The 16,090-nt window shown below is 37.5% G+C and overlaps 1 protein-coding gene across 1 annotated transcript in view; it reads left to right on the top strand.

Moving 5' to 3' along the window:
* Window positions 1-12,045, top strand: part of CYB5B (cytochrome b5 type B) — a 30,248-nt gene extending 18,203 nt beyond the window's left edge. The window contains exons 4-5 of the mRNA XM_079907077.1: window positions 7,468-7,496; window positions 10,474-12,045. Coding sequence (XP_079763203.1) covers window positions 7,468-7,496; window positions 10,474-10,564 — 120 coding nt within the window. The 3' untranslated portion in view covers window positions 10,565-12,045. The remainder of the gene's footprint in view (window positions 1-7,467; window positions 7,497-10,473) is intronic.
* The last annotated feature ends 4,045 nt before the right edge of the window (window positions 12,046-16,090 follow it).

Genomic DNA, 16,090 nt, shown 5'->3' with positions numbered 1-16,090 from the left:
AGGTGTCTCTTTTCTCAATTTTTTTTTTTTTTTTTTTTGCGGTACGCGGACCTCTCACTGTTGTGGCCTCTCCCGTTGCGGAGCACAGGCTCCGGACGCACAGGCTCAGCGGCCATGGCTCACGGGCCCAGCCGCTCTGCGGCATGTGGGATCTTCCCTGACCGGGGCACGAACCCGCGTCCCCTGCATCGGCAGGGGGACTCTCAACCACTGCACCACCAGGGAAGCCCTCAATTTTTTTTTACATTCACCATGAAGAAGTACATGTGAAGTTCATTTCATTAATACTTTCCTTTCTTTTGGTTAAGGTTTCAGAACCTCTGTGAGGAAGTGATTTTTTTTTAATGCCTAATGTCTTCTGCCTTATGCGACAGAGTTTTCATTTTCATTCTTCCTTTATTTTTCTGCTTCTCTCCTCCCTCCACAGCTCCAAGCTCCATGTCTCTTCCCTGCCTGAAACTACCTCTCTACCCCCTCAAAAAAACTTTTTTAAAAAAAGCACCCAAAACATGCTATTCTAGAGTGTAAATCAGAAACTTTCCCAGTATTTTGGAAACTACCTTTCATACTGCTTTTGCTATGACATGAGTAAATAAATAATTGATGGTCACCTTGTTTCCTTGTTAGATTGATAATGCCTGGGGTTCAAGACCCTGAAATGTTTGTTACAATACTAAAACTTAAAAGCTTAAAAACTACAGATCTGGCAACAGATGTTTTTCTTACCTGCTTCAGTCAAAGATAACTAACTAGAATTAAAAAACCTTTTTGTCTCTAAATCTCTTCCTGGCTGGATTAGTCCCCATGCTGAGAGCCATCAGTCTTCCATTCATACTTAACACTTTTCTGGTCTGCTTTGAGTTATGGAAACTCACCTTAGAAACAGTGTTTTCTGTGCCAGTTTGCCTGCCTGCCTACTGTGCTAAAGTAACCTAGACACATTTGTGGTCCATGAGGTCTCTCTTTGGATTATGGGTTTACTTCTTGGTTAACATTTTTATCACTCAGTCTACCTTCAGTTCAGGAGATAAGGAACATACAAATGCTAACCTGACTAAAAAAAGTGGCACCATTTCATTCATTTATTCAACAGATATTATCTAGGTGACAGTTCAACTGCTTCACTGGTCAAATCTCATTACAGTGCATAGACCCAATAACCTGACCATTTTTCCATTTAACTTTTTTGAATGGGTAGTTTGTGGTGTACATGGTTAAAAATTCAAATAGTACAAAAAAGTGTACTATAAAAATGACTGCCATCGGGCTTCCCTGGTGGCGCAGTGGTTGAGAGTCTGCCTGCCGATGCAGGGGACACGGGTTCATGCCCCGGTCCGGGAGGATCCCACATGCTGCAGAGCGGCTGGGCCCGTGAGCCATGGCCGCGGAGCCTGCGCGTCCGGAGCCTGTGCTCCGCAGCGGCAGAGGCCACAACAGTGAGAGGCCCGGGTAATGCAAAAAAAAACAAAAACAAACAAACAAAAAAAAAACCAAACCAAACAAAAAAAACAAAACAAAAATGACTGCCATCGCCAACTCTGTCTCCCAGTTCCCCTTCTCCTGAGGTAACCAGCTACCATTTTCTTGTTTACTCTTCCAAAGAGATTCTGTGCATACATAAATATAAATAGTTGGATGGATGGATAGATAGACTGATTGATCAGTAGACAGACCAACCATCCCTTGCTTTAAAAATCTCATAGGTGCTATTCTGCCCCTTCTTTCTAAAAAATTTTATCTTAGTGATTGTTCCTTATCCATTTATAAAGATCTCTCTCATTCTCTTTAATACTTAGTATTCCATAGACAAAAGCTTTGATGAGATGACATTTGCTATAACAGGATTTGATCTGTTTCTTTTCTTTAAGGAAGTAAGATTGTCTCTATAAAGGCTTAACATGGTTTTGTTTGTTTGTTTGTTTGTTTTTTTGGTTGCGTTGGGTCTTCGTTGCTGCACATGGGCTTTCTGTAGTTGTGGCAAACAGGGGCTACTCTTCATTGCGGTGGCTTCTCGTTGAGAAGCACGGGCTCTAGGCACGCAGGCTTCAGCAGTTGTGGCACACAGGCTCAGTAGTTGTGGCTCATGGGCTCTAGAGCGCAGGCTCAGTAGTTGTGGCACACGGGCTTAGTTGCTACGTGGCATGTGGGATCTTCCCGGACCAGGGGTCGAACCCACGTCCCCTGCATTGGCAGGCGGATTCTTAACCACTGCGCCACCAGGGAAGTCCCTTAACATGTTTCGTAAACTTCATTTTTTAACTTAAAAAATTTAACTTTTGAAATTTAGTAAACTCCATCTATGTTAGATTTATAACTTGCATTTATAACTTGCAACTTTATAATTTATAACTTGCATTTAAAGGCAGATACATTTTTTTCTCCCAGATGCTACAGACTTTTGTTATACGGTTTTCTATTACACGTACGTAAAGTATTATACATACATAACATTCAGTTTACCTTCTCTTTTGTGGGAGGGAAACTAAAAAGAATGCATGCTTTATAGTTACGTAATGTAGTTAGTTGGTTGCATCATACTAAAAATTTCCTTTTAAGAATTGTTAAATATTCCTATCATATCTACAACCTAATTTATTAACGTTTAAAATGGGTATGCAGATGCCCTTTAGATGAGTAGTGCTTACTATTTACCAAAGAATTTTGTATGATGGTTTCATTGTTGCCTGTTTTTTTTTCCCCTAACATTTGTATTTTGTAACGTAATCTTTTGAAATAAAGCATAGAATGTAATGGCAGGATCACTCTTGAAAGACAAAATACCCTTTCTGAGGAATCTGAAGGCTTAGTGTCTTCTTGTAATGCTTTATTGAGAAATGATGTGTAGTTTTGGCAAAGCAAGATGTCAGAAGGACAAGGTAACATCTTTTGCAAGTCAGCCCTCCAATGTTATAACAAGTTTTTCACTTCTTAGGTCCCAGTAGAAATTAGTGTCTGAGTGTTTTAATTTTTTTTCTTCAGTGATGTCTTATGTATCTTATAATGGGTTCTTGAGAGAGTCGTATAGAAATTTGTTTTAGCAGGTGTTTTTCATCTTTGAATTTGCCCTTATGTACAGGGAAATATTACTTATATGACTGGGCTGACTCTAGGGATTTATGCTTTACAAGACAGTAATTGTTAAACTGTATTCTCATCTAGAAAGCAATTTTAGTACATTAGAGCGTCATGCGAAGGCTGTCCTCAAGATCCACACCACATGGCCATGAAAATATTGAAATCATATACTTTCAAAACTCAGACTTTTTAGGTTGTATGATGAACCTAAAACTAAAATTTATGTAGTGTTAGCTAATGTTACACAGTCCATTGTATTATGGGGGGAAAGTCCTTTGCAGTAGTGTTTGAAGCCCAAAGTTCCCAAGTTGTTTTTCATAAGTTTCTGGCCACGTAGAAACCAAATTATTCTAAATAAAAAGCTGCAAAAACTACCAGACCACCCAAATACTCATTGAATTTGCTGAAGGTGTCCTATGGTTTAAAATCCACTTTTCCAATTTTAAGTACTTGGAATCCTCTTGGAATGGCTAACATTCAATTTAGGAATTAAAACATAAGCTTCTTATATACCTTATATTTCCCTTTTATTTAAACCTCTGAAAGTCTAAGTATAAACTGTTTAGGCTGAAGATACACGTAACTCTCTGTCTATATGTTTGAATGCATCAGAACTATAATTTTGGCACATTGCTTCCTACGTTTATGTTCTGGTGACAAAGTACACCATTCCTTAAGCATGTGTTCTCCTCCCATGTTTTTTTCATAAACAGGGTTCATAGTGAAATCACCCCCCACTAACCCCCAAATCCCTTCCCATATGTTTGCCAATTATGACATTTCTTTGTCATTCTTTTAACCACATCAGAGAGGGTTGGTACTCACGGCACACTGTCTCGGAAGAGTATCTGGAAGAACACACCTTTATGTACGTGCTGAAACATAGAAACATCTCTGTGTGGTTGTGCTCCTTCAGTCTTCCTTCTTGGATGTGGGAGAATGGTATTAACTTCTCTCTAATGCCCTTGGGTCGGAAAATTGTGTTGAGTTAATTGAATATGACTTTAGAATTCAGGTTCATCTGATTTGAGCCTTTCAGTTCACAGGTGAGGAAACTGATTGAGGATATTAGACATAATTTCAGTTATAATCAGCTTTAATAAAAAGGTTACTCAAATATTATGAAATATTTCCTCTTGTTCTACAAAGTCCATGTTTAGTATTCGTATGTATATAAATATATTTATTTACTTATTTATTTTATGACGGAATTAAAGGCTTAATGAATCTTGAACTTTAGGAACCACTGTATTTAAACAGTTAATTTCTGTTAATTTTGGACTAAAATCAGAGTAGACTTAAAGCAATCTGGTTGTTTGGAATTGGATTCCAGACTCATTGGAGAATAAAGAAGCATGCATATTAATCACTTGGTAAGGCTTTTGGTAGAATTCTGGATTTGAACTGCTCTCTTATAACTAAAATCATATAGTATTGCAATTACTACTATACATACCAAAGATGGAGAGCAGTCACTTCTCCTGACCAATCTTGCATGTAAATTAAAATGTGGGCAAGAACATAACCAGCCAAGATATGCCTGAACACCCACAGGGGTAAATTAAAGTCAATCATAAACTGTAGGAATTTCACCTAAGCATCTGTTAGATGCAGCACAGAGCTCTGGAGTGGAAATGAGAACGGGGGAGCTGTACACGGAGAGAATGGAAGGGTGAAGATGAAGGAAGGTTTTGTGTTAATAGAACCCTTTTCTTCTTAATTTTGTTAAATTAAAAATAACTTATTTGGCTTCTTTCCAAACTTGGCCAAGACACTTGGCTACAAGAGCAGTGCCTTAAAAAACTCTTTCATTTATAGCTGATTAAAAGTGGAGTCACTTTGGCATTTATTTGGCTCTTCGTATTCTAAAGAGGATAAGCTTCCTTCTCTTTTCTTTCCTAGATTGCTCTTAAAACAGGGGTTGAGGTACTTAGTTAAAAGAAAGAGAGGGAGGGAGGGAGGCAGGGAGGAAGGAAGGAAGGAAACCATGTATATTTTAAAATTTTTATTGCTTATTACGAACTATTACAGTTTCAGTATATTATGGTCTTGATTCGTCTGGCCTCTCTCTCCCCCTCTCTTTCTTCTCTCTCTTGCTTACTGCGTTGTCTGAGGCTCACTGTAATTAGCACACACCAGTGCTTTTGGTTGTAAAAGAGGCTAAAAACTTTGAAATCTAGAGAATCCATTTATATGAACTAACCGATTTAATGTGGTTATAGATTAAACATCACAATACATATATTACTCCGTTTCGCTTTCACGTAAGCCTTTCAGATTACCTCCGCTTTTTTTTTTTAAATACTAAGTCTACATTTTTTTGTTCCATAAATCATTGGTATATGTGTGGATAAAGAAAGCATAAAAGACCGTGGAATTTTCTTGATAGAATTCAATTATTTCTTGGCTACTGTAGTGGAATATTTAAAAAGGCAACGTTGGGCTTCCCTGGTGGCACAGTGGTTGAGAACCCGCCTGCCAATGCAGGGGACACGGGTTCGAGCCCTGGTCCAGGAAGACCCCACATGCCATGGAGCAACTAAGCCCCTGCGCCACAACTACTGAGCCTGTGCTCTAGAGCCTGCGTACCACAACTACTGAGCCCGTGTGCATAGCCCATGCTCCACAACAAGAGAAGCCACTGCAATGAGAAGCCTCTGCACTGCAATGAAGAGTAGTCCCCGCTCGCCACAACTAGAGAAAAGCCCGCGTGCAGCAACAAAGACCCAACACAGCCAAAAATAAATTAATTAATTAATTAGTTTTTTTAAAAAAAGCTTTAAAAAGGCAATGTTGTAAAAAAAAAAAAAAAGGCAACGTTGTAAGTGAGATGCACACACAACCGTCATTACCATCCCAAAGTGTTTTCCAAATCTGTAAAACACTTGCTGTATTTCTCAAAGATTGACCGTAACATGTTTTAGCTAGCCTGACTCATTCTATTCAAGGAGAAATGTCCCAGATTGTTAACAACGGGGTCTCAAAGAAGTGTAGTAGTATATTAATAGGATTTATCTAAAACTTTTTATTAGAAGTTTTACTTGCCTGTAGGCGATTTCTTTCAGGTTTGGGGCATGTGTTCATTTGCATGACAATGTTTTGGGTATATGAAATTAAAATTTATCTCATGGTCTGCTCTAAAATATCTAGGCCAAAAAAAAAAAAAAATAAAATATCTAGGCCAGTATGTAGGTAGGGTTTTTGGGAATCTTGGAGGTTACTGAAATCTGTAGTTATGTGTGCATACCCTGGCATATTATTGCATATTGGCAAAGATGATCTTTTGGGCAGCAGTAACTTATGCTAATGGGTTATTGACCTCTGGCAGTAAGTTAGCAGGCTTTTTTGTACTATATAGCTAATTAATGAAATCCATAACTTCATTTGATATTTACATAAAGTGAATTTTAAAATTTAGTATCAGCTTTATTAAGGTATAATTCACATGCCATCCAGTTCACCTATTTAAGATGTATAAGTCAAGGGTTTTTAGTATATTCAGAGCTGTGCAACCATAATCACAAATTAATTTTGGAACATTTTCATCACTCCAAAAAGAAACCACGTAACCTTTAGCAGTCATTTTCCATTTCCCTCCAGCTCCTCTTCTCCCAGCCCTAGGAAACCACTAATCTACTCTTCTGCCTCTCGGTTTGCCTATTCTGAACATTTCATGTAAATGGACTTTATATAATACATGGTCTTTAGTTTCTTTCAGTTCACGTAACATTTAAGGTTCATGAGTGTTGTCGCATGTATAAGTACCTTGTTACTTGTTACTGCCAGATTTTTGTTTTTAAGTTTATTTTGGTATTTTCTTTCCCCTAACTCCATTCTTGGTGTTTTCATTGTGAAATAAGCCCTAAGGTCTCTCATCGTAACTATTACGATTTCAGAGAGTAAACCAGTTCACTTCTCTAAGCCACAAAACAGTCATCTGCATGCTTTTGAGCATTTCCCAGTTGATCTCTATGTTACAAGACAGGAGTTTTTATTTTTTAACAGTGTTTTCACAAAATGTCATCTTAGCTACAGCCAGTGGCAAGCCACAGTGAACCAGGCTTACCATTGTGACTGCAAATTAGTTCATTGCAATATAGTTTGTACCAGTGGCTTTTTTTGTTTGTTTGTTTGTTTTTTACAAATAAAAAGAGTTTAGGTCATATTTCTCTATGCTTTCATTAGTGGTTCTTTACTAGGGAATACCTGTATATTATCAGAAAAAGAATTCCTAGTCCTCCCATCACATATGGATTTGTAAACATCAAATTGCATGAAAGATGAAGTTCTGTTATTAGCTTCAGAGTTTGCATGACTATTCGAGAAGATTTATATACTCTGTGTTAATCTTGTTTGTTTGTTTGTTTGTTTTTGACTATGCATCTTCTTCAGGACCCTCCGAAAAATAATACGTGCAAAAGGTTGGTATTCCCTTAATAGATTTCCTTATGCTCAACATACTGTGTGGCAAAGAGGTTCTTCCATAAATATACATGTGTAACATAACTTAGAGTACAGTTTGACAGCTCATTCTTTTTTGGTCAAAATTATTACAAATTCAGTAGTTCCTTTGCTTTAGAAAAATTAATTTTTACAGTTTTAGTCATCTGAGTAATCTCAAAAAAGTTCTTGCCTTGAGTAATTTTTAAATCTTGTTGTGACATAAATTAGAATCACATGTAGTAAGAGGTAAGTATGCATGGACAAGTGCTACTGTTAATTCAGGCCCACAGTCTCTGTAGCTCAGCCAAGCTATGCAACTTCCACTAAAAACTTAATCTCAAAAAAAACCCAAAAAACTTAATCTCATTTAATCCTCACAACCACTCTGCACCTATCTTACATATTATAAATGTAATAATAAATGTAAAAATGTATTATTACATTTTACAGAAGAAAAAAATTGTGTATTGCAGTCATGTTCAGGAATGTGTGCTTCCTCAAAGGTTTACTTATCCCTTGCAGTAATGTTACTAACACAGTAGAATTAGCCCTGAAAGGTATACGTTTGTCATCCCTTAAGTGTCTCTGCTTGAGATAAGTGTAGAATCCTTGGCTTGTAAAAATTTATAGAGATTATGTAGAGCTGTTTTATCTTTCTGAGATCCCACTTAAAGCATTTCATAGAGAGAAAATGTGTCTTTTTTTCCCATAAAAGTACCATGTCTTTTTTGTTTGAGGTGATGGACAGAATATTTTTAAAAAGTGGAAATTAAAGGAAACTGTTAGTAAATTCAGCTTTCTTAATATTAAGGATTTATGCTCATCCAAAAGCTCCATAAAGAATTTTGAAAATACAGGCCATAAACTTGCAGTAGACTTACACTACACTTAAAACTGACTAAAAATTACTATGTAGAATACATGAATAATTTTTACAAATCAATTAAAAAATAACTTAGTAGAATATGAGAAAAAGACTTAAACAAACACCTTACAGAAGAGGAAGCACAAATATAAGCATATGGGGAAAAAAAGGTTTAATTTCATTTGTCATCAGAGAGATGCAGATTAAAATCATAGGGTATATTTCACACCTGCCAGATTGGTGAAAATTTTTAAAAATTCTAAAAATAAGAGGCGTTGTGTAGGAAGTGTATTACCAATAATCTTAGGCCCTCTTTAGGGTCTTAGGGAGACGTAAATGGGTACAGTCCCTGTGGAAAACAATTTGACATTATCAAGTAAATTTGACAATATAATAACTTCTGACCCAGCAGTTGCATTTCTAGGGATATATACATACTCAAGAGAAATGTGTGTACAAGTATACCAGTGAACACGTACTAGAATGCTCACAGCAACATTATTCAAGATATTAAAATATTGGGAACAACCCAAATAACTATTCATTAGTAAAATGAATGAATTCATTCTGGGATATTCATATAGTGGAATACTTCAAAGCAATAAAAATAACTGAGTCACAACTACGTGCAATAACCTGAATAAATCTGAATGAAGAGAGTTCTGTATTATGGCCAGGAAGTTGTTGAATCTGTATCTCCTTTGGTGCAGTATAGGTGCATTTCCTCTGGTTCTGTTCTCAGTGGCCGTAAAGTTACAAAGGATTATATGAGGATTGGTGGTCAACCATTCTCAGTCTTGTGCACTGAAGACTTTATCTTCCGTGTTTTGAACTCTTTTGTCCCTTGTGGCTGCTCTGGAAGATATCTGAATTCATTACTCTCCTGGGGAGATTACTTTTTAAGTTTCCCTGTGCCATATTGCTGTTGTACATACTGACCAACTTGCTTGTGTCTTTAAACAAAGCTACCTGGCTGACGTTCTAAACTTGTCCAGAACAGCTTTCTGCCATACTTAAATGTACAAAGTGCTAGGCATGTTTAGGCAAAGAGAATCATTTTTATTATTGAACCTCAGCTGGCTTTTTGGGCTTCAAAGCCTTTTAATACCTAGACTGCATATGTCATAAGTGGAGGGGCAGCCAGGTCATTTGGATCATGGAAGAATTATACCTTAAAACTAGCAGAGCTAATAAGCTCTGTTAGAGAAGAAGGATCTTTTCAGCTGTGTGGCTTGCGGGATCTTAGTTCTCCAACCAGGGATTGAACCTGGGCCACCGCAGTGAAAGCGCAGAGTCTTAACCGCTGGACTGTCAAGGGAATCCCCAGGAAGGATTATTTTAAGGAGAATAATGACTGTCCTGAAACTCTGAGGAAAGTTTTTTACAGGACTTTTAAAGCCAACTACCATTTATTTAACTTTATTAGAACTATCAGTATGTTGTGTGTGTGCATGTGTGTGTGTCCTTATTAGTGTCTGAACTTAAGTAGGGATTAAGAGGATGGGAATCAGGATAGGAATCAGACTGCTTGACCAACTTCCCTTTGTGATTTTGGGTGCAAAGCTTGTATTTCATATATAAAATGAGAATAATAATACCTATTTCATAGGATTGTTGTGAGGATTAAATTTTAAAAATACATGTGGGGCAGATATAATATTCAACAGTTGTATCATTGGTTCTAAATTTATAATTATATACATAAAATGGTACTTTTTCATGCTCAAAGATGTTAATTGTAGAATATGTGAAAAAGCATAAAGAAAAATTTAAACTCTCCATAATCCTGTAACCCAGAAATAACCACTTTATGTCTTTGTGAAAATATATATACTGAGGTGTGTATGTATATATATTTTTGGTATTACACCATACATTCCATTTTTAATCCTTTTAAAATTATTGTTTAACTTCAATCCAGATCTTTGGATTTTTTTATTTCCCCAAATAAAATTCTTAGCTATAAAAATATTAAAATGTGAAAAATGTTTAAAATATTAAAATGTGAATGTTGAAAGATAGGGTACATTTGATATGAAATGTTCACAATTTTATTGCTTCTCCCCCCTACCCTCCCCCCAAACGTCTAGCTACTGGTCGTATTGGATCTTCCCCATCGTAGGTGCTATTCTCTTAGGTTTTCTGTATCGTTACTACATGGCGGAGAGCAAGTCCTCCTGAGGAGACCTTGTTGAAGTCTGGAAAGCACATCTACTTGGGAGTGAGAACTGGACACTTGTTTGGAGGCTGCAGCGGTGCCCTCTTCTCGAATCCTGCCAATTGTATTCTTCTCCCTCGGACCCCAGACTGTTGGCCAGACATCCGCCTCAGCCCTGGGGCCAGTGTCCAAGTCATTTCTCAGAGCCTTACTCTCAAAGCACCTGCTCATTGTGTCCCTGCCTTTGTTTCCTCTCTTTACTCTTTTCCACGAGCACCTTTATGTTTCAGAACTTTCTTTTATAGTCTACGGATTCTAGTGACATTGCCCCTTGGTAAAATTGCCTGCTTCCCAATACTTTGAATGCACATTAGACATACTTAACAGGGCATCACACTCTGGTTTTGAAGCTTTTCTTTTTCCCTTTTTCTTCTAAGTAAATATTATTTTAAAAATTATGACTTAATTATCATAAGAGGTTTAATTCATGAAGTCAGGTTGCACACCTGCGACTTAAAACACAACTGCAGAATGATCTTGTTCCTTGTTTTTATTTGTTAAAACTGAGTGTAGCAGGGAGCCCTTGCCACCTCCTAAGGCCACCAAATGGTGCTGGGCAGAACTCTGCTTCCCATTTGTTTATGGGGAGTGGAGAGAAACAGGGAGAGGAAGAGATGAATTGGGGTGATAGAGTGAATTCACAGTAATCTTTCTTTTGAAAAATATTGAAAAACACTACTTTTAGGACAGGAGTTTAGAAAAAGCACCAAAAACTTTATCCTTTACTTTGGCACCAGTTCCTAGCCATCTTTTTTCTTTTCTTTTTTTTTTTTAAACCCCTTACCATCTTGTATTGGTAAAATATAAATTTATAAGTATGTGTTTAGAGTTTTACAGTTTTGTTGAAGGATTTTGCTCTCTTTTTGTTTATCAACTGGCAATTTTTTATTCCCCTTTTTACAGAAGAGACTCCAAATTGATCAAAGGTACAGTATTTAATCTTCTGTTTGCCCCAGTAAAATAACTCCCGTGGTAAAGCGGCATTCAGAGGGGGTAGATCGGGACAAGAGAATGTTTTCCATTTCATGTGTATTTTACCTCCATGGCTTCAATTTGTAGTTTTGTTGTTTTTTCCATTGAGAATAAAAAACTGGTAGTTTTTTTTTTTTTTTCTCAGATGACTGTTTCATTGAGGAGAAGGTTATTATTTAGAGTTATGTTACTGTTTCTCCTTGGTTCGGACTTTCTCTGGTGTATCTGACTGCTTTTTCTCCCCCCGTGGAAGCACCTGAGGAGGCCGTCCACTGGGAGTTTTCTGCCGACAACTGTGGTGATTTTTCTTCCCATCCTTTGAGGATGACCAGTCTACTCTGAGCCATCGTCACATGCAGCAGGAAGCAGCATGGTCCAGGAGGGACCATGGGCACTGCTCTGTATCCTCCCCTATTCCTGCTTGCCAGGCACTTGACAGGACAGGAAGCTACACAGCACACCAGTGTCTGCCCATGCAAACTATTTAAGAAAAAGTTCAACCCAGGTCTTGTATCCTGTGATTTAGCAGTTGAGTGAATTCACAATTTGTAAAAATCATGTTAACCTGCTAATCGCACACTTGGTTATGACATTATGGAGAAATTTTAGGGGCTTTCTGGCTGACTTTTATATGTCAGGGATATGGGTAAATTTTTTAAACATATCTTTTTTTTTTTTTTTTTTGATGTGGCCCATCTTTTAAAGTCTTTATTGAATTTGTTACAATATTGCTTCTGTTTTATGTTTTGGTTTTTTGGCCACAAGGCATGTGGGATCTTGGCTCCCCGACCAGGGATCGAACCTGCACCCCCTGCATTGGAAGGTGAAGCCTCAACCACTGGACCGCCAGGGAAGTCCCTAAAACTTATATCTTTAGAAAATGTTTTGTATGTATTATAAGATGCCAGTGTAAGACAATTTTTTGAAAGAAAAATCTTTGGTTATTGTGTAACAGAGGTGGTGTGACTTGATGCTCCTCCAGGAAGGCAAGGAAGGGTTGCCTTGAATAAGAATTGATATATAATTGCTGTAATCATTAAGTTGCATGATCACATGGGCCCACACTGGGGTAGAAAAGAAGAACAAAGGAGTATTGAGGAGCTGGAAAGGGAACATTCAAGCTAAAACTAAGCCAGAAGATAACTTGGGTCAATTAAAAGTGCGTTGGCAGTCCCCAAAATTGAATGAAAAACATCTGGCTTAGAAGAAATGTTAAAGAACGATATTCTTAAGTAAAATTTGTGTTTTTTTGATATTTTTAGGGTAAAGACCAATGCAAAAGGTATGTTTTTCTATTTCATATTGGTTGTCTTTTCCTGTTTATATCTGGACTTGTTTTTGTTCAGAGCCAGAGGAAAAGATTTTCAGACTTTGTCTCAACCATCCATGAAATCCATCCAATACCCAGGGCTTCTTTTGATCTCCTGCTAATATCATGTCACTTTGTATTATAAAAACCACTTTTGGGTCCATTTACTATTATTCTGCTGCCTACATAAACAACCAGGTAGAGCTTGTGTGAGTTTGCAGAGGTTTTTTTCTAAACAGTAAAGTAATATAGTATGTTAACCGAATCCATCAAAAAGCACTTTTGTTTTAAGAAGTAGACAGGAATTCTCGAAACAGTTTCGACATTGGTGGGTCGTGAAAACCCCTCTGGAGAGACAGTGGAGCCAGTCCCTGTTGGGCAGCCGGGCCTCCTAGGATGTCTCTGGGGGGTTTGGTTGTTTATTCCCAAGGAAGGCTCACTGCTGCTGCTCACCATACTGTACACATAATGGCTGGAGAGCACAAGAGGAGGAGATGAGGGGAAATTAGTGCCCCCAAAATAGGGATGTTAGTGCTGGGTCCCAAAATTTCCTGCCCCTGTCTCTCAGGAATTGGTTTTGGTTTCCAAATGACTTACATTTGTAAAGACAGGAACGTGGTATGGATAAAGTTTATACTGTGTTTAGTTCTAATTTGACCACTTAAGCAGCAACAAAAATGCATTGGAACCTATAATTTGAGCCGTAAAGTTCTTTCAACCGTTGTCACAAATCCACATGTTGTGAAATAAGAATATTGTTGAGTATATACTCAGTTCCCAAGTGAAGCAGTGAAAAATGCTTTACAGGCCAGATATATCATTACTTACATAGTATCTCATGCTTAAAATCTTAACTGATGCCTATCTGATTAAATTCCATTTTAGAAATGCAGAACTTTAATGTTCATTACTTCCTTCTCCAGGAGGAATGGATTCAGACATGTCTGAACAGGAGATTGATCTTTTTTTTTTTTCTTTTCTTTTTTTAACCATCTCGTTCTTTTGCCAAATACCACAGAAGTAATGGGAAGTTTAGTCACATTTGATGGTTGTGCCCTGGAAGAGCTTGGGTTTAGAATTTGTGGGGGTGATCTCAAAGGGAAGTTTCAAGAAGCAGAGAGGTATTTGTCAAGTCACCTACCCTACATCTAGCATCCCACTCATGAATTTTAGGAGCTGCTTTGTGCCTACACCTATATTCTACATTTGCTATTTAGGCAAAACATTATTATGATTATTTAATTTCCTTTTGACTTCACCCTCTGAGCAAGTAATATTAACATTCCTTTTGTGTATTCAGTAATGAAGTTTGTTTACCTATTTTATTTCAGCATATTTTGAACAAAGATCTTTGTCTCTTTCTGCTGGAATGTGCACACAGTGAATGTTTGTTAGAACTACACACAATAAAGATACTGTTTTCCTTTTCTCTCCCTGACTACAGTTATTTTTTTTTTTTACATTTATTTAGCTTTGCTCTTATATTTTATTTTTTGGCTGCGTTGGGTTTTCGTTGCTGTGTGCAGGCTTTCTCTAGTTGTGGCGAGTGGGAGCTACTGTTCGTTGCAGTGCACAGGCTTCTCATTGCGGTGGCTTCTTTTGTTGCAGAGCGCCGGCTCTAGGCGCGCGAGCTTCAGTAGTTGTGACACGTGGGCTCAGTAGTTGTGGCTCGTGGGCTCTATAGTGCAGGCTCCATAGTTGTAGCACACGGGCTTAGTTGCTCCACAGCATGTGGGATAGTCCTGGACCAGGGCTAGAACCCGAGTCCCCTACATTGACAGGCGGATTCTTAACAACTTTGCCACCAGGGAAATCCCTACAGTTATTTTTAAAAAAAAAAATTTTTTTTTTTTTTTTAAGTAGAAATGTTGGTCCTGTAATTCTCAGGTGTTCTGGAAGAAAAGAATTTGAGAAGCATAAAAGTCACCTGTATCTATGCTACTACTGGGTTTAGTGTAACTGGATGGGGGGTTCTGCAGTTTTCAGGATTCTTACTGCTGCTCTTTCCTTGATGTGAGTTGCGCGTTTGATAATCCTGAGAGGCAGAAATCAAGACTTTTGCTGTATTAATGGATGTGAAGTGGCAACCAGGTAGACAGGTTTGGAGTTCTGTTTTTACTGAAACCATCTGGTAAAGAGAAGCGAGTTCAAGGTAATAATATGTTGTTATCTGTAATGCCAGTCTTCAAATGGTTGTTTTTCTTGGAAACAGCTAAACTGTTGGGGAAAATTAAACATTGAGATCGAAGTTCTAGTGACTATGTTAATAAAACAAGGTAAATAAGCCATTTGTATAATTACCTTTAAAACATACTGATAGCATTCTAACATAACCAATGAGACATCGTTCCTTAGGGCTTGGTTATTTCACTATCACATGAATTGAGGATTACTAACAGGAAAGAAAAGTCCCATTCTTATTACTAGTGTTTGAATCTAATGTTTAACCTTCAATCATAATAATTCACATCACTCTTCCTGATGCTGAGTATTTAGCAGGTACTTGACAAATCCTGGTTGATTCCTGAAAACTTGAGGTCGAAGATTGTCATTTCAACTATGTAAATTTAAGGTAAGAAACACCTTACCTTAAATTAAGAAACAAATGCAAATACAAATGCTGTTTGTTACAAGTGTGACAAGTGGCATTTTTGATCCATCAGTGCCAGTCTCAGAGCCGTTTCCTATTGTTTGTTCCTGGTTCTAATCTCTGTGACTGAAACACCATGGACCTGGAAAGAGAAAAATTTTTAAACCCAGGTTCCTGAATTTCATTTTTCTTTAGAGAAGCTTACTTTTGGGATCTTTTTTTTTCTAGTTTCCTCATCGAAGTTTTTCAGAAAAGGAGGTGGCATTACTTACAAAACAATAGGATGATGTCCACAATAAAAACGAATCTTCTCACAAACCTGCCCACTCTGATTTATTACCCAAGAAATCTAATAAGGAGCAGCACAGGTAAATGAGCTTTCTAAGACTTCCAATGTGACCTGCTTTTTCTTTTCTGAATCTTTTGTTTTAGGTGTTTTTTGTTTGTTTTTAGTTTTTGGATTTTTCCTACACTCATTCTGCTCCATCTTGCCCCTTTAAACTGTATACTCTGTCTCATGGTTTACTAAGAAGTGACACCTTAGCCACATTTTTAAGTATTATGGTCCAAAAATGTACCCACTAGCCTGTTGTGGAAAACATTTGGAAGAAATTAAGC

Source organism: Stenella coeruleoalba (assembly GCF_951394435.1).
Source record: "Stenella coeruleoalba genome assembly, chromosome: 20".
Classification (NCBI taxonomy): Eukaryota; Metazoa; Chordata; class Mammalia; order Artiodactyla; family Delphinidae; genus Stenella; species Stenella coeruleoalba.
This window is presented reverse-complemented; position numbering and strand designations above follow the sequence as displayed.